The sequence below is a fragment of the Gouania willdenowi genome, chromosome 9 (assembly GCF_900634775.1).
Source record: "Gouania willdenowi chromosome 9, fGouWil2.1, whole genome shotgun sequence".
Taxonomy (NCBI): domain Eukaryota; kingdom Metazoa; phylum Chordata; class Actinopteri; order Blenniiformes; family Gobiesocidae; genus Gouania; species Gouania willdenowi.
This window is the reverse complement of record NC_041052.1, coordinates 15,378,905-15,401,510: the sequence shown is the minus strand read 5'-3', so window position 1 is coordinate 15,401,510 and position 22,606 is coordinate 15,378,905. Positions and strand designations below refer to the sequence as shown.

At 39.6% G+C, this 22,606-nt stretch overlaps 1 protein-coding gene across 2 annotated transcripts in view; it reads right to left on the bottom strand.

The window, feature by feature from the left end:
- The window catches only part of unc5db (unc-5 netrin receptor Db), a 290,269-nt gene that overhangs the window by 111,385 nt on the left and 156,278 nt on the right, over window positions 1–22,606 (bottom strand). For both annotated transcript variants that reach the window (XM_028458242.1, XM_028458243.1), the window contains exons 3-4: window positions 13,303–13,446; window positions 9,168–9,271 (exon numbers count right to left, since the gene is read on the bottom strand). In XM_028458242.1, the coding sequence (XP_028314043.1) occupies window positions 9,168–9,271; window positions 13,303–13,446 (248 nt within the window). The remainder of the gene's footprint in view (window positions 1–9,167; window positions 9,272–13,302; window positions 13,447–22,606) is intronic.

Below are 22,606 nucleotides of genomic sequence, written 5' to 3'. Positions count from 1 at the left end.
ACACCCCCATTAAAAGTGGCCTGGATTGTGCTAAATCTTACCCGAGGTTAAGTGCCTGGCATCGATTTGATTGATAATATAAAAAGGAGCCTAAGGAGCGGGTGACAGTCTAATTTTTCACGATTAAAGTCATCCGTCACTGAATAGACGAAGGGAATGGTGGCAACTCTTCTCTTTCCTTTCACCATACATCTTTCCCTCTCACTTTTTTATGTATTTATTTCATTTCTGTCCTGGGAAATCTGTGACTTGAAAGAGGCAATTAAACAGTGCCAAGAGTGTGTGGGGCCTACACTGCACATTAACTGTCTGCAGCAACCAGCTCTTGGGTAATGATGAAAAAATGTCAGAAGATAGAGAGAGAGATACACAAAGAGAGCGGTGAGAAGGGGACGATGAAGGGACACATACAAATTAGCTCAGCAAGTGTGTGGCTGTAGATGTGAAAAATGAAATTCCTAATTGCCACATTTGTTTCCATTAGGCTCCGGTCATCAGTGTCAGCCTTGACAGAAGGGCTTCTAGGTATTTGTCCTCCCTCTGATTTCATTACCTAGACCTTTCCTGAAGGTCACCTCCTCCACCCCTGCTAGACGGCCAGGTCTGCTCATCGACACACATACACACACACGCGACTCATTCAGACAACATTTGGTGATTGGGTCTTGAGAAATGTGGCAGCTGAGTGACAATTAGAGGACAGAAGGGGCAATGTAAATGGCCGACACCCGGGCCATCTTGGAGATTTATGAGTAGAGGGCAGATCGAGACTTATGTACGCTCATGTACGCTCTACCGTACGCTCGACTCAGTGCTTGGTTTGATGGTCCTTTGATATCAAGGTGAACATAAAACCTGCTTACTGCAAAGTAATACAATTCTGTCTGCTGAGTCATGCATGTGTGTCACAATATTTGTGTAACTGCATCCCAAAGGATCTAGAAATGGAAGGTTTTGCACACAAAAAGCGTGAATCTTAGACATAAGCAAACAGAGTTCAGCATTTAGACTGTGGAAAAATAGCAAAAACTTGCATAACCCATCACACTGCTCACACTGCTTCACACCATTTACACTGATGTCCACCCCATATATAATTACATGTGACCAGTACGAGACAAAACCTTGTCTGTTGTGGTAGCATTTCAGACCATGGAGGATGCAGCAAGACATTTAATGTTAACCTAACCAATAGTAACGAGTATATCATTATGTATCATGTTTCTCCTGCAGTCTGTGCCTTCTCCTCGCCCTCCGCTCTTTTTTCTGTTTCAGGTGTCTTGATACTGGTGCTGGTGGTTCCTGATCAATGGCTCACGGCTCAACTATTCTGGGACACTCGCTTGGACTATCCTTCTATCCTATTCTGTTTGCCCTTCTGTTCACTAACCCAACCATTTGAAGCAGATCACTGCCACCTCTGAACCTGGTTCCGCAGGAGATTTTTTCCTATAAAAAAGATGGACATTTTTCTTCCCACTCTCACCAAATGCTTGTTCATGTGGATCTTGTTGGGTTCTGTCTTTCTTACTATGGACTTTATATTTCGTTCAGCACTTTGAGATGACTTTGTTGTATTTTGTGCTACATAAATAAAGTTGAATTGAATTGTTCAAATGTACTTGAGTGAAATGCCACCTAGTAACCCTCTGCAGGCCCCAAGTTGCTCTACTTATTATTCTTTCTATAAAAAGATACAAATTTTACTTGTGTACCAAATAAACTGAAGTCCATGGTCCGGTTCTCACCAGCGAAACCAAGCTCACCGTTACCACTCTCGGATTTCTTTCCCCTGCTTGTTGTGGATGCTTAACTGGAGTTGGGAAAAGATCAAAGAAGCGGACTTTATTCTGGATGAAAACGGGGTTTTCAAGCAATGCAGGTTTTAATAGCGCTTGCAATTAGAATTGATACAATTAGCCTTTAACGTGAAATGGCTGTTTGAGGTGGAGATCTTTGAATGCCTAGTGTTGACCATCCAAAGAAACAAACACAGTACTAAGGAGGTTGAGAAGGAAATGCAGGCAGGGTGGAGAAGATATTTCATTACTACCAAAATAGTCCCAAAGCGCTTTATAATATCAGCTCATTCGCCCTTTCACACATCAGTAGGACAGAGCTGCTATACAAGGTGCAAGTTCACCATTGGGAGCAACTTAGGGTTCAATGTCTTGCCTAAGGACTCTTCGACACATAGACAGGTACGGCCCAGAGATCTAATCCCCAACCCGGCCATGCATTGAAGTCAGAAATCAAAGTTATCAACTCACAGATGCTCGTTCCGATTTGCCTGGAAGGCAGCATAAGGGGGCAGTTATGAGGATACATAGGCTTTCTTTTGGGGGGAGACTAGGAGTGGCAGGATTAGAAAGATGAACATTAGTGAAAAGCTAAGATAGGGCAGGTGGAAGAGTAGGTAGATAAGACAAAGAGAACATTTCTTAGACGTAGATTCTAAATAATCTTAAATACTTCTTATACAATCGACATAAAGTCAAGGTAAAAGAGGCTGAACCCAAAAACTGCGGTGAACAAACTTCATCTGCACATCAACCTTGAACTGAATACCTCTGCATATGTAAAACTGATGTTGGAAGCTGATTAGCAGAAAGTACAGAAGGCTCAGTTAATGATGTTGCTGCGTCCACATCCAACTTAGCGGGGGCCGAAACCTATCACAATGCATAACAGTCAGTCAGAAGTGAAAACCAAAAACACACACATCAGTGGACATAACACCTTGATAACACTTTGAACTCAGCACCTCTGACAGGCAGAGTAGCGGGTACCTGCAGCTCAGCTGTTCTCTGAGCTAATCAGACCAGATACGGGGGAGAACACAAAGAGGGCCGTCATCGCACCTTTACCTCCCTTGTTGCTTCTCAAATGTCACCGAGCTACCACTTTGAGCTCTGAGGCACAGCATTACTGTTCCACCTCCATCCGTCTTATCTCAACAGAATAAATAACAGTTACCAGCTCCGGCACTGACTGGGAGGGTAATAATGAAGCATCATCCCTTCTTTGGTAGAGTTGAACTAAAACAATAGCGTGGATAAAGAAACAAGGAAAACAGAGAAATACAAGATGGTGAAAGTGAAATCCCAACTTGTTTTTGAAATAGCAATGCGTTGGTGAGGTTCAACAGAGAACATCTTGTATCAGAGAGCAGAAGTATTTAGTTGATTCCTCTTTGTGCCGTCTCCCGGCCTGTCTACCTGAGCTACTATAGATCAAGGGGATTCATCTCGGATTAAAGGCTTTCATCCAGGGAAGTTGAAACTGGCTTCCAGTTGGGCTGTTCATTTCACACTTTCTTTCAGACTAACCTCTCAAAAGAAACTCATTATACAGGGTTCTCATCGACTCCCTTTTCTCTGACTTAAAAAGATGTGCTTTGCATTCACAGCCGCTGATACCTGTAAACTCAAAGGAAGAGATTGGTTTTGGGCCGGGAGCAGTGAAACTAATTTGTAAATAAGCTCCTCCTATGTGTTGTTATCTGTCGGCAAAACCCAGCATTTTGTCTTTTGATAGTAAACATAAAACACCTTTTTTAAGGGAAAACTATTTCAGAGTTTAAATATTATACATGCACTTTTTACTTGATTTACTGTTGTGTGGATATCTGGAGATAACTGGGTTTTCTTTGCCAAAAAAAAAAAAAAAACATTTTTGAAAGGCTGAAAACTATTGATTTGGAGGAAATCTGAGCAATGAATTTAGGTTTCAGATTTCCACACTTAAGCAAATAATGCATTCTAAGGTCAAATATCTAACAATTTAGTGAAATGAGGTTAGCAAGCAATCTTTCTCCTCAAATACCTTTCAGAGTTAAAGCTGCAGATCTGAAGAAGCTTTCTGTAGAGACTCCAATTTCTCCTGACATAAAAAAAAAAACATTAACATAGAAATTGGTGTAATGTTAATGCGTTACTTTTCACAGAAAAATCAACCTGCAAATGAGACACATGCTTTTTCAGTTCCGTTTACTTAGTTTTTTTTTCTTCCATTGTCAGTCAGCTCTTTGTAGCTTAATGGGGATCCAATGCAAGATGCTGGTCGGGCCCCCAGTTTATCAAACTACATGGAGATATTTCTAATTCAAGACGCTGTCCAAAAAGGAATCATTCCAACGACTTTCATTTAATTATACCTTAAAACACAAGCCATAACATATAATGGCAGTTTATAGTATTCTTACATGCTACATACATTTTAAAACATATTAGACGAGTTAATGTCAGTTTCCTCAAATGAGTGTGAGGGCCCCGAATAGCTCAGGGGCCGAATGCAATTGCAGTCTGCCTATAGCCAGAAACGCTAATGAGTTTGAGTTTCAGAAACGCATGTCCACGTTTACTGAAAACACAGATAATTAAAGGATAAAATAAGAAATAAACAGTAAAAGTAGTGACTTAATAAAGATGAGGTGTTTGTATTGACTCATCGAAAGTTTCACACACATTGGCCACGGTTTCAGGATGTTTTTTAATTCAGAATTAATTATTTAAAATAAAATTTAAAGCGGAATTAGACGTATACAAGATCAAGGAATTATTGCATTCAGAATCAAAATCAAAATAAACCACATAATTCAAATTTAAGTTTGGTCATTTTCATTCGGAATTAGGTATTTACAAGGTGATTTTTAATCTTCTTAAAGAGGATTTGATTTTTTTAACAGGGGATTTAAAGCTCTCATGTAAACGTAGGTATTCTTATTTACTCCTAACATGGCTTGAAGGAATCTCATTCATGTCAAAGCTAGGTTAGCAAAGAGGTAAAGGCTTCAAGATCAATAGGAAAGGTAAAGCAATGTTTGTGATTTGTTTCCATCACATTAGCTCACAAATCCTCTCCAAAGAAGCCTTATATCTTATTAATTGATTTGATCAGTGTAGATAAAAAAACCATCCATGCTTGGAGCAGAATGCAAACGGATTACATATTCCTTTTTTTTTTTTTTTTTTTTAGTAATCAAGAACAATAACTGATGTGTCACATTAAGCAACATTGATTCTCTGCCTAAATTGATGGCGTCCTGCTTTTACTGTGCTACTTTGAAAGGAGACTAGAACATTTTCTTTTATTTTTTCAATTCCTCATTCAGTTATTTAACAGTGAACAATAAAAACCAAACAGGAGTGCCGCAGTGAGAGGGAGAGGAATGAAAGTATCCAAATAGAATAGAGTTAATGAGATTAAAAAGGTAGAACACATATTTATAGAAACTTTTGCCTGCAGAGACAAAATCCAATAAAGTTCCTCTCTCTGGAGCCTGGACTGTTTTTCTTAACATTTTTGGAATCATTTGTTTGTGCTAACTGATCTACACTTGTTCTTATATGTCTATGTTCTCAGTCTTTGATGAAAAAACCCCCAACTATATTAATAAGAAGCCACGCTTCCAGGAAGCTCTCTGCCGTGATTGACATGTAAACAGACACGCCCACAAAGGTGAGCATGGCAGCATCCTTCGCACAGTGCTATGTATGTATTTTCTACAGTCTATGTATGTACCGGTGAACGCCCCGCCCCCACGCTCTGTCTCGTGTTTATGAAGCAGCATGAGCTCGGCTACGGAGTGGATGGGAAGAGGGCGGGCCGTCCTGTGGTCCTACATCACCGTGCGGGGAGGATGAAGTCAGTGCCTCGTCTATAGACACGCCCACTCATGAATATGCATAAGTAGGCCACAAATCAGCCTGTTTATGTAGAGTTGCTCAGAAAGTGACTTTTCAGAGGCTAAAACTCTGGAAAACAGGTGAATATGGAAAAATAAACCTCAAATACTATGTTTTTGGGGTTCTTAGAACAAATGGAGATGGGTGAAAAATAGCATAATATGGGACCTTTAAATAGCTTTGTGTGAGTGAGGACATTTTTGTGATGTTTCTAACTGTAATTCTCCTGTATCGTGTGCAGATGGACAAACTCACTGACAAAAAACATATGGGGTTCTCTTCACGTTCAACATTTTTGGTCTATGAATGCAATTTCTTCATCTCAGTGATGTTTATAACGATAACTCTGTCACCTCAGCTTGAGAATATCCTGTTTTGTGCTTCACACACAGCGGTTTTTTATGCGCTCACACTTTTGCTTCAGTTGTCATAGCACCCGGTGCAGAAAGTGATTTGGTAACCTGTGATGGAAGGATTCTGTAAGGAAACAACCCCAGACGTGTGCTCACATCCACTGCTGAGTGCAGCTATACCTGCCTTTACATCGGCCATGCAAAGAGTCTTACAATTCTCTGCACAGGGCAGGGAGTTATTATTATTATTATTATTATTATTATTATTATTATTATTGGATGTTGGTTTTTCAGTAGCCCTTTGTTAAAATTCTACCATGTGACTTTGAAAACTAGATCTAGCCATTTTTGTTTACAACAAAAGAGAATATCCATCCATCCATCAAAGCATGCATAAATGCATCCATTTATTTATCCATTCATTTATCCATCCATCCATCCATCCATCCATCAAAGCATGCATGGATGCATCCATTAATTAATTATAAATCAAAGCATGTATAAATGCATCCATCCATTTATCCCAGCATACATAAATGCATCCATCCTTCCATCCATCAAAGCATGCATTGATGCATCCATTATTTCATAATAAATCAAAGCATGCATAAATGCATCCATCCATCCATCCATAACTACATCCATCATCCATCCATGCATGCATAACTGCATCCATCCATCCATCCATCAAAGCATGCATTGATGCATCCATTATTTCATTATAAATCAAAGCATGCATAAATGCATCCATCCATCCATCCATCATCCATCCATGCATAACATTATTCATCCATAAAAGCATGCATAATTCCATCAGTTCATTCATCCACCCATTTATCCATTAATGCATCCATGAATGCAGGCATAAATGCATGGCTCCATATTTCCATCAATCGAGCCATCAATCTATGAGTCCATCCATCCATCTATGCATCCTCTCATCCATCCATCAATGCATGCAGAAGCCATTCGTGCATCCATCTATCTATCCATAAATCCCTGTGTTTTGGGTCACCAAACAGATGAAACACAATCATAATCAATGCACACTGAAACACCACTTCAGACATCACACAGATACTACAGTCAACAATCCTACCAAGAGACCCACACAGAACCATTTATCACACTTATTAAACATGCTAACTCAGGAAAAGTAGAGCTATCTGAAGTGTTTCCAACATCTAAGCACTACAGCGTACATAAAGTGGGGATTAGGGATTCCCTAGTCCGGTCCTGGAGAGCTCCTATCCTAAGGCGGACATTACCTGACGACACCTCTACGTTTTAAAGTTGTTTATTTGATTAAAATGGAAAGTTTCTTCAGTCCATCAAGAAGTGTGACTCCCAAACTGATAATGTTTCTGACAAAACTGAAGCTGAAAAACTGATACCGAGTGATCCGTCTACATAATGAATGCAAGTGGAAAAGCTGAGTTACAGATCTCCTGCTGTCACACTGCCACAGCGGCGTAGACATTTCTGCTCAGTGTCTCAGACTCCTGGTTAAATAAAACTGTTGGGACCACATGGAACAAAATGATTCCTTGGTGAGTGACTGGAGACTCATTAGCTCACTTTGACATCCCTGCTGACGAGGGTTATTTCTAAACAGTGTAACCGCAGCCTCACACTACTGGGCTGTGCATCCGTTCAGCAGCTGCTCACTGAAATCTCACACTCACAGACGCCATCTCAATATTTCATGGGCGAGGTGTGCTGAAATTGACTGGGTTGACGATATCTGCACCCATCCTCTCTCCATTATTCACTCCCTGTACGGTGGCTGGGCTCATTTGTGTTGACAAAGAACCAGATGGGAGATTGCAATCCGCTTCGTAGCGCTCGAATTCAACTATTTTCATTCCTTCTGTGGAATGACATCCCTCCTGCTTTTTATGTTGAATCATTTATCTGGAGCCTGGCTGAAGGTTGACCTCCACCTAAATCTGTCCCTCGCTCACATTCTTTTCCATTGCTCAGGATGACCTCAGTGACTGCTCCAAATAAAGAATGACAAAGTTCTGCATTCGAAAAGGGGAACAACTTTTAAATCTTCATTTGCAAGTTCAGGTCAAACATCTGTGTAATAGATTTTCAAGCAAGCACATAAATAAATAAAAGTGAGCACAACAAAAGCTGACATATGAATACAAAACAAGGAATCCAATATACAATATTAAAGCAATACGCTACCCATCACATGAATGCACTTTAGATGATAGCTCTAACACTGAATAATGAAACTTTGTGACCAATTTGTGTCAGAAATTTCTTTGCAGTCATTTCTATCAACTTTAACACATCTCTTTATATACAGACATCGCTATAAAGGAGATTTAAGCCCATCAGTGTTCAAATATCACATCATCATGTTGGGACAACTCTTCTTTCAGAAAATCAGGGGTTAACACCACCCGTTTATCCATATCTTATACCAGTGTTTCTCAAATAGGGGTACATGTAACAAATGGAAACTTTAAAATATGGGGTTGTATAATGTTTATTTTTAGTTAAACCATAATAATTATGATGGAAATTATCTTGATTAGAACATGAACTGAAAATACAAGGGTCAGTCTTGGTCCCACACCAGGTGGGAGAATACCAGAAACAATAAAAACTATAGAAAGAAATATATTCAGGGGTCATTAAACACTGTTTCATTCTACTTATTTGCAATGGGATTCTTTCAAATGTGTGTCATAACTCATTCATTCCATCATTATGCTCTATAGTTGTTTTTTCATAGAATTCTGAGCAATCAGACGATCGGACAAAGGGGATACTGTAGATTCAGAAATAAGAGAAAGGGGGTCGTTGGGCTAAAAAAGTTGAAGAACCACTGTCTTGTACAATTGTGGATACAATTCCATATTCTGAACCTCCTTCGTCTGAAGGTTGGGACCTAGAGAAGTTTTGTTTCTTTGTGTTTTTGTGAAATTACTGCTGATAACTGAACTGGACTACATAAATTGGCTAAAGGTCAGTTAGAGCATTGCTGAGGGAAGCATAGACTGAATGTCACACAGAATAAAGATGGCCGCTCTTTTCTGCTCTGCGGGGGTGAAAGCCTCTGCTCATTCAGCAGAGCAGGAGAGCGCGCGCTGAGGAGCGACGGCCTTACCTCTGCCACAGGCACTCCCTCCGGAGGGCGACAGTGAAGAACGATCATCCCATTGATTGGCACCTCCTTTCCCTGGGGGTCTTGGTCAAAGTTTTTCCTCAGGTCTGTGCGGGGAGATAAGAGGCAGTTGTCAGGTGTCAAGTGTCACGGTCAGCCTGGATTCAATCCTCTCCGTGCAGCTAACATTCACTTTGCACGCTACGTCCTTCAAAGCCCCGCTGCCTGGTTGCAGGAATGGGGGATCCAATAGCTCTGTGCTGGGGAATCAGTTGGCAAGGTGGTTTGGAGGATACATTGGGTGGATGGAGGACCTTGGATTGCTCCCATAATCCGGGTCATACATGTGCATACAGCAATGATTTGGAATCAAATATAATTGTAATTGGGTAATTGATAATTAATTACAATTATGGCATAATTCTAATTGTAATTGAAAGAATCTGTTGCTGTTGTAATAATAATTGAATAGTAATTTAGTTCAGATAGTTGACTTTGTAATTGTAATTGACTCATAAAAACTGTAAATTACAATGTCATTAATGTTATTAAACACAAACCTGTTGAACCATGTCACAGTTATGGCTTACACATACATAGTTAACAAATATTTTAATATGTTTCATGTCAAAACTGACTCTGTATCATTATGGATGCTAAGACAAGGGAAGGGTTAAGTTTTAGGTGGTTAGTTATTTCAGGCTTAGCAATTGTCATTAATTGAAATTGAACTTTAGGAATTGAAAAGATAATTGTATTTGACTTTCAAAACAACAATTGTAAATAGAAAAAATGCTGTTCACCTTAACCATAACTGAACATAGATATTTAAAGATGCAATTGTAATTTAAAAATGGAATTGACTCCAACCTTTTCATTTGCAGATATTTGCTCAAAACCATAGCTATTGCCTTTTTTAGAGGGGAAGTATAAATGAACTGTGCAATTTCAGAAATTAAATGTTTCATACGCCCAATGTGCAAGAACTAGCTTTAGACCGCTAGCTCTAAATGCGTGTTTGCACGCACACACACAAATATATGCAAACATGCCAGTTTTTACACTTTAACATACTTTTAAAAATGAGGAATGCATTGGATTATTTACTTCTTTCACAAACACTAGGTTCCTTGCACAGGAGCACTTTTCAGATGCCCTTAAATACGCCCTAGATGCACCATCGATTTCCAACACAAGTGGCTGTAAATGGTTCATCGTGTCTACCTTGATTATGAAGCATCGGCTGAAGGGAATTGATTGTTTTATACCCAATAATTCAGATTCACCCTCAGCTGAGATAACATTGGCCTGCCGCCCTGACACAAAGGAGTTCAAATCAACCCAAGAAAGAAAGAGACAACTCGTATAGAGACACATGGTAAATCTGTTGATGGCCTGTCATTTTTTTTAGTACACACATCTCCAGGGAGGATTAGGATCTTCCTCGTGACTCTTCACGATCTATTTTAACTATGTGTCAGCATTTTTTTTTCTCACTGATAACTTGTCAAGCATCTATTGAATATGATTATCATTCATCACCTTGAAATTAGGGTGCCACCACACTCAGTGGGTGCGCTTTAATCAAAGCCTATGGTGTAATGAGGGCTCATGTTTATGGATGGAGGCTTTTGCACCCGGCAGGAAATTCGAGCAAACTGAGCTGCAAAAGTTGTAAAAAAAAAAAGTGTTTTCTTCCAGTTTTACGTCAAAACAAATCCATCCTGTACAGCGAGGGTGTCAGACTCACTTTCACAGAGAGCCACGTCAGCATTACGGAGGCTCTCAAACAGCCTATCACGACTCTGAGACTGAATAAATATTAGGGATGAGGAATCATTCAGTGGAATCATTGGGGATGCAGCTGTCTGTTGTTCTGCATTGATTCAGTACCAAAGATTACAACCTCCCGTTACTACCACAGAAGGAAAGTTTCTTTTTTTGACGACGGCTCTGCTGTTTAACCATCAGTAACTTTGCATGAACCCCATTCACAGTGAAGAAAAGTGTGACGTGATTCAAATGCTTTAATTTAAAACTACATAAAAATCACATAGGCATAGTTTGAGTTTCTTGCCAGGTGGGGCAAAAGATTCTCAAAATTTGCACCAACCGCGATGTGTGTAACATATGCAATAATGCAAAAATGATTAGTAACATAAATGCTAATGTTGACTACAAAAATTTGTGTCGACGTGTCATTTAATGTTGTCAATTCATGACAAACTTCACATATAAAAACCCAAACTTAATTGTGTCCCATTTGATTATCATTCAGTTGTGGTGAAAGTTGAAGGTGAAGTTGAGTCAGAAAATACCTTTATAAAATAAAATCAACATGGAGATTGAGTGGTGAGGTTTATGCTCAATGTGAGCTTAAAGGAATAGTAAAGATATTAAATGGACTTGATTTATAAAGACCTTTAACTCCTACTAAACTCATCCCAAAGCTTTATCAGCTACATTTATTACATCCACACACCAATGGAACATAGCATGGAAGGTGCTTATCTCTTACTAGGAACAACTTAGGGTTCAGTGTCTGGCCCAAGGACACTTTGACACACATTGGAATCAAACCCCCAACATCTCTTAATTTGATTTTGATTGTGCTAATTTATGTTTTTTTTTTAGCGCTGGGACTTTATCGCGTTAATTGTGATGAATTAATTACAGAAAAATCTTTGTTTTTATACTCAAAACAGGGCACAAGTTCCCAGCACAAGTTCCCAGTATACCCATAATACTGATATCAATGTATGAACTGCTCCACAAAAATTCATCAGCTTCATATGTTGCTCTGTTTATTTCATGCCACAGGTATTCTAACTAGTTTGCACTGTTCAGTTTCCACTTCTCTGGAATGTTCTGTACCAAATGCTGTTTTTCATTTTAATGCACAAAAACAAATGTTTTAGAAAGGTTACAAAAAATCCGGAAAAGCATGGTTAAAAGCTTAGTTCAATATAAGTTTGTGCTTTGCGAACAATGCAATCATAATATTGCTTATTCATATTGCATATTATGTTAGCACTCAGTGATGGAAATAAATAATAAACACAATTTTGTTGTTCAAGTTCATTTATTGTTTTCATGTATTCAATCATATACAAAAAACATTTAAATTGGAAAATATTGTTTGGCGATTAATTGAGATTAATTAATTACAAAGTCTGAAATTAATTAGATAAATGTTTTCCCCACCACCATTTTTTTTTAATTTATTTAAGCTTTTTTGTAACCAGGCAAGGACAGATTAAGAAGAACACAGTTATTATTTTCAACTGTGACCGAACAAAAGACACAATTACTCATATCAGCTCGCTTGTGTTCATCATTTCTGAAGCAGAACTACCCTGTATCTTCTTTTACCATGAATCTAGTTTTTTTTTTTTTTTTAAACCTCTGGAATATCGAGCCCATTGTGTAATTTAATTATCTCTAGTTTCTCTTTTCACACATTTTTTCACACTGGTCTTTGCTGGAGGATCATGGATTATGAAGGATAGCTATTCATGGCTGGTGGCCTTTAGAAGCATCAAACCGCTCCTCACTGATAGCACACCTCTGGTGTGTGTGATACACTAACACAAAGACATGAAACCAAGGCGCAGAACAAATGAGGGTGTGAGCGTTGTTCTCTTTTTGCTTTAGTGCACGCATCAGCCATAATGCAGACCTTCCTGTTTTGTTAGGATTGGAGCACTCTTCATTGGCATGCCTCCCGTCTCAAACACACTCCAAATATCATCACATTTTTCACAACTTTTCACCTCCCACTAGAAACATAAAACCCTTTACCACTTTCTCTGTACATTCTGGCATAATCTTTTACACCTGAAAACACAAGTTTGTCCATAGAATATATGTAGAAAATCTCAGTTATACCATCTTTAGTAACTATATGACCATGAAGCTCCACTGTGGGCTGGGAGCCACTTCAGGGATATGACTTGGGGGTAAATAGATATTATGAAGGCCAAAACCCATTTTAAATGCACTGGGAAACTGGGTTTAGTCTTCACCTTGGAAGTAAGACTAAGATCTTCATCTTATCTCATTTATTTTATTTTGTATTTTCTAAACTATATTTAAAAAAAAAAAAAAAAAAAAAAATCATGATCTGTTTTTAACTCACAGGCAATGCGAACTGTAGCCTTCCGACTCTTGGAGGTGCCCAGATGGCTCCAGGCCACACAGAGGCACCAGTAGTCCTCCGGCCCATGGAAATCCTCCACCTGTTGGCGGGACACATTGATCATCACCTCTCGCACCTTCAGCCCTGGAAAAAAACAGAACACCACAAGCATGGATTAAGTGACTTATTAACCAAAGCACAGCATCCAGCAAACAATCAGAGTTTTATCGGCATTGCTGCAAAACACAGGAAACGGGCAGTGGTGGCGTAACTGGCTTGTAATCGGAGGGTCAACAGTTCCAACCTGGGTCATCACTGTGGGATGTTTAGTAATTCCTTTAACCCTAAGTGCTCATGTTGTACGTCACTTTAGATGATAAGCGTCTGCTAAATGAAAATGTAATTGCAATGTACATTTGACAATGGCATTTAAAGTAACAGTAAATGTTCCCAAATCTACTCAAACCATAATAAACTAATGGGTAACACTTTACTTGAAGTTTAATTTATATTTTATATTACACACACTGCACACACTCTGTACTGAGACACTTACGGTGAAACCCCAGTGACATGTGTTGGCCCGTGCCTTGCCTTTGATTCCCTATTCCAAACTGGATGGATTCTAGGACCATTCAGGGGGTTTCATCCTGTCCCATAACCAATGCACCTAACCACTAACCCTACCCAACACCACAAGATCCCTCCACCGAACCAAATCAATGCCAACATAGCTCCAAAGGTGTCATACTTTAGCGAAAGGTGTCATAATTTAGTGAACAACACTTAATGACAGCCTTCATGACACCTTTATCATGCTAATGACAGCGTAATGTCAGCCTTAAGTATACAACTTTAAGTAAAGTATTGACAAATTGTATTATTCCATCATATCAGTGCAACTTAACAAGCTGCTCAAATTAAGTTGTCACTCAATATGCATTGAATGTGCAACTGTCAGGAAAGGGGTGTATGCCATGATCTGTTGATGGACCAGAGCTTAGTGAACTCATATGAATGCTGAGCCACATGTGGGCACTTATTCTATGAACTATGTTTCTGTCATTTCATAGGTCTTTAGTGTCATTTTGTGTGTTTTTGTTGTCAATACATGTATTCTTTGAGAGTCGTTTTGGGGGCCATCTAGGGCCGCATGTGGCCACCAATTTCCGTTGTCTGCTATACATTGTGGTTTGCGATGAGCTAGCGGTGAGGTTAAGGCAGGGCAGATCTTTACTGATACAACCAGAGGGCGGATTCAGGTCAGTTTTACACACGCGGCAATCACCAGGGATGAAGAAAACTGACACTGAAGGCTGTGTATGCTAAATCAGGCTCCTTCAAGAGTTCTTGATCAATACCTCAATGCCTCTAAAGGCCTGCACCAGTGATCAATGGATCTTGCAGGATTAGTTATGCATAAGTTCTTAGGAAGGGCTGACACACTTCCTAAATCCCTGCTCCCCCCCAACAGTCCCCCTCCCTCCCCGCTCTGTAAAGCTCTAAAAGCATCACCGAGGAAATTGGCAGGAATAACGCCCCGCCGGGGATCCTGCTGTATGTTTTCAGAGCTGATTGCTGCTAACAAGAGGAGAGCTAAATCAGCGCTAGCAGAATTAGCATTAATAATGTGGACTACTACACTTAACAAGGCACAGGCTCTGTTTGCAGTCAATATCAAGGCATTGATGAGCATTAATGCAACAAAAACTCAAACTTACATTATAGTAAATGCAGATCAATGGAAAGATCATTTAGCTAAAGTTGATTTTAGGCTAATAGCTTCAAAAGGAGCTGCAATACTCAATATTAGCCAAAGGGCTTGTAATGTGTATTCTTTGGGCATTTTGCTCAGCCCCAGGTAGCTTTTAGCTACGTTGCTTCAGAGGTAAGGTGAGTGCATATCTCACTTCACTCTCCATGATTCTGTGTCACATATATATAACGCTTTAATATGCTTTTGCTCAAGTCAAACAGCCTCATCTTGTAGCTTTGCACAGCTTGTGCAAAGCCGAGCAGACTTTCAAATGAATACCAATTAAACTTGTGTGAATGGCAGTGAGACGGTGGCAGCGACTCCATGCTGGTGTTGGAAGTAAAATTAAGAGCGTTTCCTGGCAGGCGGTCTCCACTGTGACCTGGGGTTTCAGTGACAACCACAGAAAAGTCGGCGTCTTCCTTTTTTTTTTCACGGCAAACTGAGCTGACACGTTTGGAAAACGCCGCAACAAATTAGTCGGTTTGTCTCCGCGCTGCACATCTGCTCTCCTGCTTGGTTTAAAATCGTGATTGACAGAGTTGGACGGGTGAAAACAGGGCTGCTTTTAAGAACGGTGATAAACAAAGCAGCTGCTCTATGGTAGCAGGCAGCTAGGCCTTGTTGAGAATGAGACAGGAGAATAATTTGGTATTTCTCCAGCAGGCATCAGAGCTGACACGTGATGGCGAGAGTGTGGAAAGAGAGACAGCAGAGAAAGTAATGACTAATGGTTATCCATGATGCCTTAAAAAGTGAGCATGGGCTTTAAATAGGAGGATGACAACAGAGGCATCTGATGGGCCAGGCGCCAGGAAGCCTTGATGAAGCCTCAACAGTCGTCGACAGGTGGTATAGACAGAGACAGCCATATTTGTTTACAGTCAGACAGGTTGTTGATGCTGCTCTTTAGTGTAAACCTCTATAAGTATTCTCCTCCCTCGACCTCCTCCTCGCTCCTTGTCATTTCCTGAGTCACTTGATGAATCCTTTCAAAACAGCTGAATCACTCAGAGGAAAACTGGGCAAGACGACCCGAGCGTGAAGTGCTTCTGGTTTCCCCGAGACTCCTTGAAGAAATATCAGCCCCGTGTGGAGCTTATTAATGGAATGACAAAATACTCCTTAACTTCTGCATCAGGATCAATTCAGATCAAAAATCCTATCTCAATATTTAAAACACGGCACACACTTAGAATTAAATATGGTTTGAACACATCACGTCACACTAGGGCTGCTCGATTATAGAAAAAATGATAATCGTGATTATTTTAGTCATAATTGAAATCATGATTATTCAAACTATTATTTGTCAACCAAAAAAGTTATTTTTGTTACAAAAAAACAAAATATATTCTTTAAACATAAATAAAATCCTTCAAACACTAAAATCAAGTATGTTCACCTTTGCACAAAACAAAACACTTCTTGCACGTGATATGTCTTTGCTTTAGGTCGTCATCATCAAACCCAAAGGGTTCCCACAGAAGAGAATTTGACTTGTTTACCAAGTGTTGTTGCTGTGTTTCTCCTGCCATGTTTCAAGAGCACTAGCAACAACTAGCACTGGCTTTGAGAGAGGCAGGGCGGGGCGGAGGGGCGGAGCTTGCATGTGCGTGGATTAAACAACTCAAAATTTGTATTAATGTGTGCCAAGTTTTATTATTTGTAGATGTCCGAAATACTAGGTTTGTTTTATTTAGCAAATAAAAAATTCATAATCGTTTTTCTCGTATATTTTTTTTTTGTAATCGTTGGGTGTAAGAATCAAAATCGTAAGCGAAATTTGATTAATTGAGGAGCCCTACGTCACATCCACCGTTGCAAGTCACATTAGCCACTGATACATGATAGGGTGAAGAGCAGGGATCTCACCATCAAGGCGGGACCAAGTAGAAAAAGCTGAAAAAGCTTCCATAACTCATGGAGAAGGAACGCAGGAGCTAGCGCTGTATAGTCACGTCCTCACTTGTAAAAACGTCTTTGTAATAAATAGCGTTGACTCTATTCCTCAACTTAGTTTCATTATAAATGTAAGTCCTCCTCTAGCATTAAAGAACCAGGCGGTCAGCTGGGTAGACCTTCGGAACCAAACCGAAATCACGTCTTACTAAAAAAACATTTCTGGGTCCAACTCACTGAGGCGAAATGCAAAGCAGACACTTTTAATAACAATTAGCCAACAGCACATTATCAACATGTTGCATCACTTTGGGATTTCTCTGTAGTGTGGCTTGTTTAAGGGCAGGTCTGGGCTACAGCACACAACCCATAGCAATCAATGCATCTCCTCTTCCTCTCTCGCCGGCACATCTGAGGAATAGAATCCAAACCATCCCAAAATAACTGAGCCATTGTGCTTTTTCTTGCTAACCAGTTCATCCTTATGAAACTCTGTGCAGTCTGTGTCCTTGCTCATATTGCTTCTGTACTTTGAGAGTGAGTCAGTGAGGGCAGGCAGGAAGCTTGTGCTCAAATAGGTGAGTTTGTGAGAGAGACAGAAACAAATACCAAAAACAGTGACTCTTAAAAATATTAGTTTAATGCAAATTAAGATATAAAATAAAATTTTATCGAGAGTCAGATTTTCAGTTTCAAAATTTTTCCAATTCCGTGACAGTCAACTCATTTTTAATACAGTTTAATGCAGTTAATTGAGTATTTCTAGCACGCAGTGAAATTGTGTGACAGTACATAGCACAAAATCTGTGCCTTTTTCTTTGCTGTACTTGAAAGACATTAGACCACACTTTTGACAACGAAAAAATATTGGGATAGTGTCCCCAAACGTGCATGTGTGGATATATTTCATGCTATATTGCAATTTCCACCATATTGGGTTTGAAAAAAAGAAAACATTTGAATCAGTAATAGATTATATTATATATTAATATTGATATAATTAATTAAATATTGCCAAATTTGTTTTAGGGAGGAAATTCTAGAATTTTCATTGGTTTTTGACAATCACAAAAACCAGGAGGCTTACAACAGTACAGTAGTCAGTCCCTCACTATAACGCAGTTCACCTTTCGCGGCCTTGGTGTTTCGCTGACTTTTTTTTTAACAGTGCAATTATGGATGCACTGTGTTCTGAATCTTGATTGGCTAATGCTGCGTTCACCCACCAGCGACACATCCAACTCGGTGAGTTTCACTGCCTGCTGAAGCAAGGAGCTGCACTCCTTTTTCTCCTCTCATAAACATAAACCACCCGTGAAAAAAGTCGGTGTGATTAGTGGCTAATGCTATCCTAGCTCAGTGCTACAGAGAGAACTTTTACCTTCTGCTACCACCTCCTCGCTGATTCTCCTCCACGCCAAATCCTTCCTAGTCCGGTCCCGGTTATAAAGGCCGTATCATACAGCTCCAGGTGATCACACAGCTTCTACTCCATGGTTGAAAGGGTGAACAGACCGGTGTCCGTGTTGACGGTCTGACGTCATCATCAACAAATACTCTGAATGAGTTTTTTTTTTTTTTTTTTACACCTTGAATATTCCAATCTTATTTTATTGTAAAACATTGAAGAATACCTGTGAAACAATACAAACGTGTTGTTTTAACTGCACATGAGGTAGTTATCTCAAATATGAAATAAAAGTTTAGGACATTGCTGTCCAAAATACTAAATTATATCACTTCCTTTAGTCTTTCATTTTTCACATTTAAAAAAACTAAATAAATGTGACCAACAGGTTACACTGCAGACCTGTTTTCCGCTCTTTGTCAAAAATAAAGTGCACAGCAGTATTTTGGTTTGACAAATAAAGAAAATCACAGGGTTTGAGGTCGGTGATATAATTATAATCTACAGGACAAATTAACAAAACATCTTAAACCACCAATAAAATGTCATGAGTTTTTAGTTTCCTTGTAGAGAAAAAATAAAAAATGTCCAAATGCAGCAGCTTTGTGGATATTTAAATGTAAAAATTTAAATTTTAAAATAACTTGCAACAGCTTACAGTGTAAAAGCTCCTAAAAGTCAAATATTCTACAGAAACAATAAAGTGCATCATGTGTAACATTTTCATGTCAACAGGTAATGGCAGAAGGAAAATGGCACATGTCAGTTTTTCTGAACTCTATCATTTTCCCTGTAGTAGTTTTGCTCTTTTAACTGATTAGCGCTCTCAGTGGACCACTGGCTGTCTGCTCCACCAGCTTTAGCTTTAGCATTAGCTTGATTGCTACCTTCAAATGCTCCACACTCAGTGATGTGGTGGTGTCTTATAGTGAATGAGGTAGCGTTTTGTTTGCAGCTCCACCAGGACTTATTTCCGCGTTACAGGAATTACAAATTGCGATTTGTTCTCTTTTTTTGTGTAATATTGCTGAACTGTTGACATGCTAAGCTAACCGTGCTTCGGGTGACTGTTGTTGTTGTTGTTATCCTGTGTAGCAGAGGCTTGTGCACGTACGCACATGCACACATGACCTGGTGGGTGGGCCGGTCTGTCACTTCACAGCAGAAGACCCACTTTAAGACCTTTGCGGTGGTAAAAAAGATCGGCCTAAAAGATCGGTTTCATAATGCAAGCCGATCGCTGATCCCCCAAAACAGGGGAAATCGACACCGATTGATCGGCTGTGCATCCTTACCCCTTATCGTTTACAGAAACATTGTAATGTCTCATCCTCGAGTCTGCAGTTCTGCATCTTTTCAATGACTTCCTGCTTCCACAAACCGGTTATCAACGATGATGTCATCATACAGCTCAGAAGGAGATCTGATAAAACGGTACTTTTAAGATGAAGTGTGTGTGGAGTGCAGAGACAAATCAAAACATGCAGGATAACAACCCCTGAGGACTGGGACTGCCAACCCTTGCTTTACAGGTTCTGGGTCTGTTCTAGGTCTGTTGGATGTATTGGTCAGTGCACACGATTGTGGTAAAAAACAAAACAAAAAAAAAACAATACAATACGCCGACATAGATGATTTTAACTCACATGGTGGATGTTTCCAGCAGCGGCTCATGGTGATTTATTCAGCAGACAGTCACATTGTGTCGTATTGCACAAATTTTGCCTTGATGTTAAAATCAAACACAATTTCCATCTTTCCCTTCTCGCTAACTTCAAAGACTTCATCAGCACTGCACAGGATTGTCATCACTACGCTGCTGTGTCACCACTTCATCTCTGTTCCATTATATTTATCTCGTCCCAGTCCTGGAGTTGAGCTTTAACTGTTGCCGTTGTGCCTCTTGGTTGCAAAAGGTTAACAAAAAACCACCAGCAGAGCTGTGAGTGGGTGGTGATTCGGACATGTTTTTACCTTCGATTACAGCCTTTTTTGCTTCTCTGTGTTGTTTATGGCGAAACCTTTAGATTTGTGCAGCCATGATTTAAATGGACAGACCTGCTATCAGCCGTCAAATCACATTGCACGCCCGTGTGTCGACGAGCTTCTTATCAGCCTGTTTCTTTGATAAACACCAACTCTGTGTCATGTCCTCTGTGATTGGCTTTTCGGGTCAGAGCAGACCTCTGTTACTAAAGCCCAGGAGACACATCAATGGTGGGCTTTTACCCACACAGGTTACAGGCGGCTGCTGCATGACAATAAGGGCCAATAATGTGAGAACACATCCTCTTTATTCACCAAGTGTTTAACATGTTGCCTGGAGTTACATTATCTGCTCATACAGCTGATGTCTTCATATCCCTACATAATGGAATGTGGGCTCTTTATCACTGGCACTCATTCTCTGCATAATCTATAATTAATACACGTAGCTCGCAAATATTCAGTCCGCTAATTTCTTCTTGGCATAAATTTCAGTGTGTGTATTGTAAAAGAAGCCAAAAGAGACGGAGCATTTATACCGCAGCTGGAAAGCAGTCACGACTGCAATCTGCAGCTTAACAACAACGTAAAAGCCATCAAAAAGCTAATTATAAAAAAAAAGCAATGTAAGCGTGTCAAGTGGTAACAACAGCACACAATTACAACAGTTTTTTCCCGTAACGCACTTTACAAAAGCTGATTTCCAACAATGAAATGACACTTAAAGCCAAACCACTGCACCTGATTCAGGAGAAGTGTCATTGTTAATGAAGGTATTTTTGTAGTAGGGCTGGGAAATTTGAAATTATATTTGATCCACTTGGTAGTGCAACTGTTGCCATAGCTAGAGATTGTTAGTTTTAGATCAAATGGCCCTGGTTTCTCAGTGCCCAGCATGGCTGGGCTTATTCCTGGTACCTTCTGGTTTCTTCATTGCCCACTGAATCCGTGTGTGTAACTGTATGTTAATGAAACTGTCTCCTCGTGCTGTGATTCAGCAGGAATATACCCTAAAACCGCACGCTTCCATGTATAGCTGGGAACTTCAACTGGTAGACAGCAGCTCAAGAGAGACCATAAAACTAAAGAATCAAACATGAAAAAAATAATAAACTGAATACAAAATAAAAACAATCAGTGGTTGTTGTTGTTTCTTTCTATATGGGGACATTCAACTATAGTTGCCAACCTCTGTCCTCATTGAAAACCATGAAAGAAATGGGGGGGGAAAAAAATCTGGAATTTCCAATATTGAAGGAACAAATACACTAAGTTAGCTGCAGCAATGCATATTATTAATGGCTGATTTTGTCAAGGTTTGCGTTCTCTTCATTTTCTCTGCCATAACAGGCAGGTGTTAACTGTCACAGCTTTACCCACAGATGGCTGCAGTTACTGTTGGAGAAGACATAGGCAGAACAAAAGAAAACAGTGAGAACAGATCTTTTTCTGTTCAAATTAAAATTCCATGGAATGGATGTATCAAAAATAATGTAAACATTCCTATGAGCTATTTGTTTCCCTTTGTTCTTCTTTTATCTGTCTATCTTTTCTTGACTTCATCTGCCGTCTTCAAACACACAGCCTCCTATATGGTGTTTCTCCTCATTAGATTCACACTTGTTTACTGGGATTAAACAATGTGTTGTTTCACCTCTTACACTAACACCTCCAACATTTTGCACTTTGGCATCTCTTCCCACTTGAGAAATTGCAAGTACAGAACCCTTATTTAATTAATGCTTTCTCCACCACATTTGAGCCTGATATCTATTACGTAGGCAATGGGAATGAATCCCAGGCAACAGTTGAATGACCAAAGTTAGCACTCCTTCTTTGGGATCTTGGTAAATCAAACCTTAAGTGAAGCTGCAACTATCCTCTACTTAAACTTAAAACCCTGAGGCCAAATCTGGACATTTGATGCATCCAATTCGGCTCACAGGATAATGGATAATTGATTGAAAAAAACCAAAAACCATTAATTGTTTTGTAAATTACTAATTCAGTTGTAGATATCTCAGCCACCCCAGATACACTCATTCAATGAAACTCCACATTATTTGCCAGGGCTCACAATTTTCCCATAGTGATTTTTAGTCTCAGATTGTTGAAAGAAGTGTTCATTTCTTCCATAATCCTGCTATTTCAAATGATTCCACAACATGTTCCTAAATTTGATAAAATTAGATAGGACATCAACAATGCTGCTGTGGAGAGGGTGAGCAGCACCAAGTTCCTGGGTGAGCACA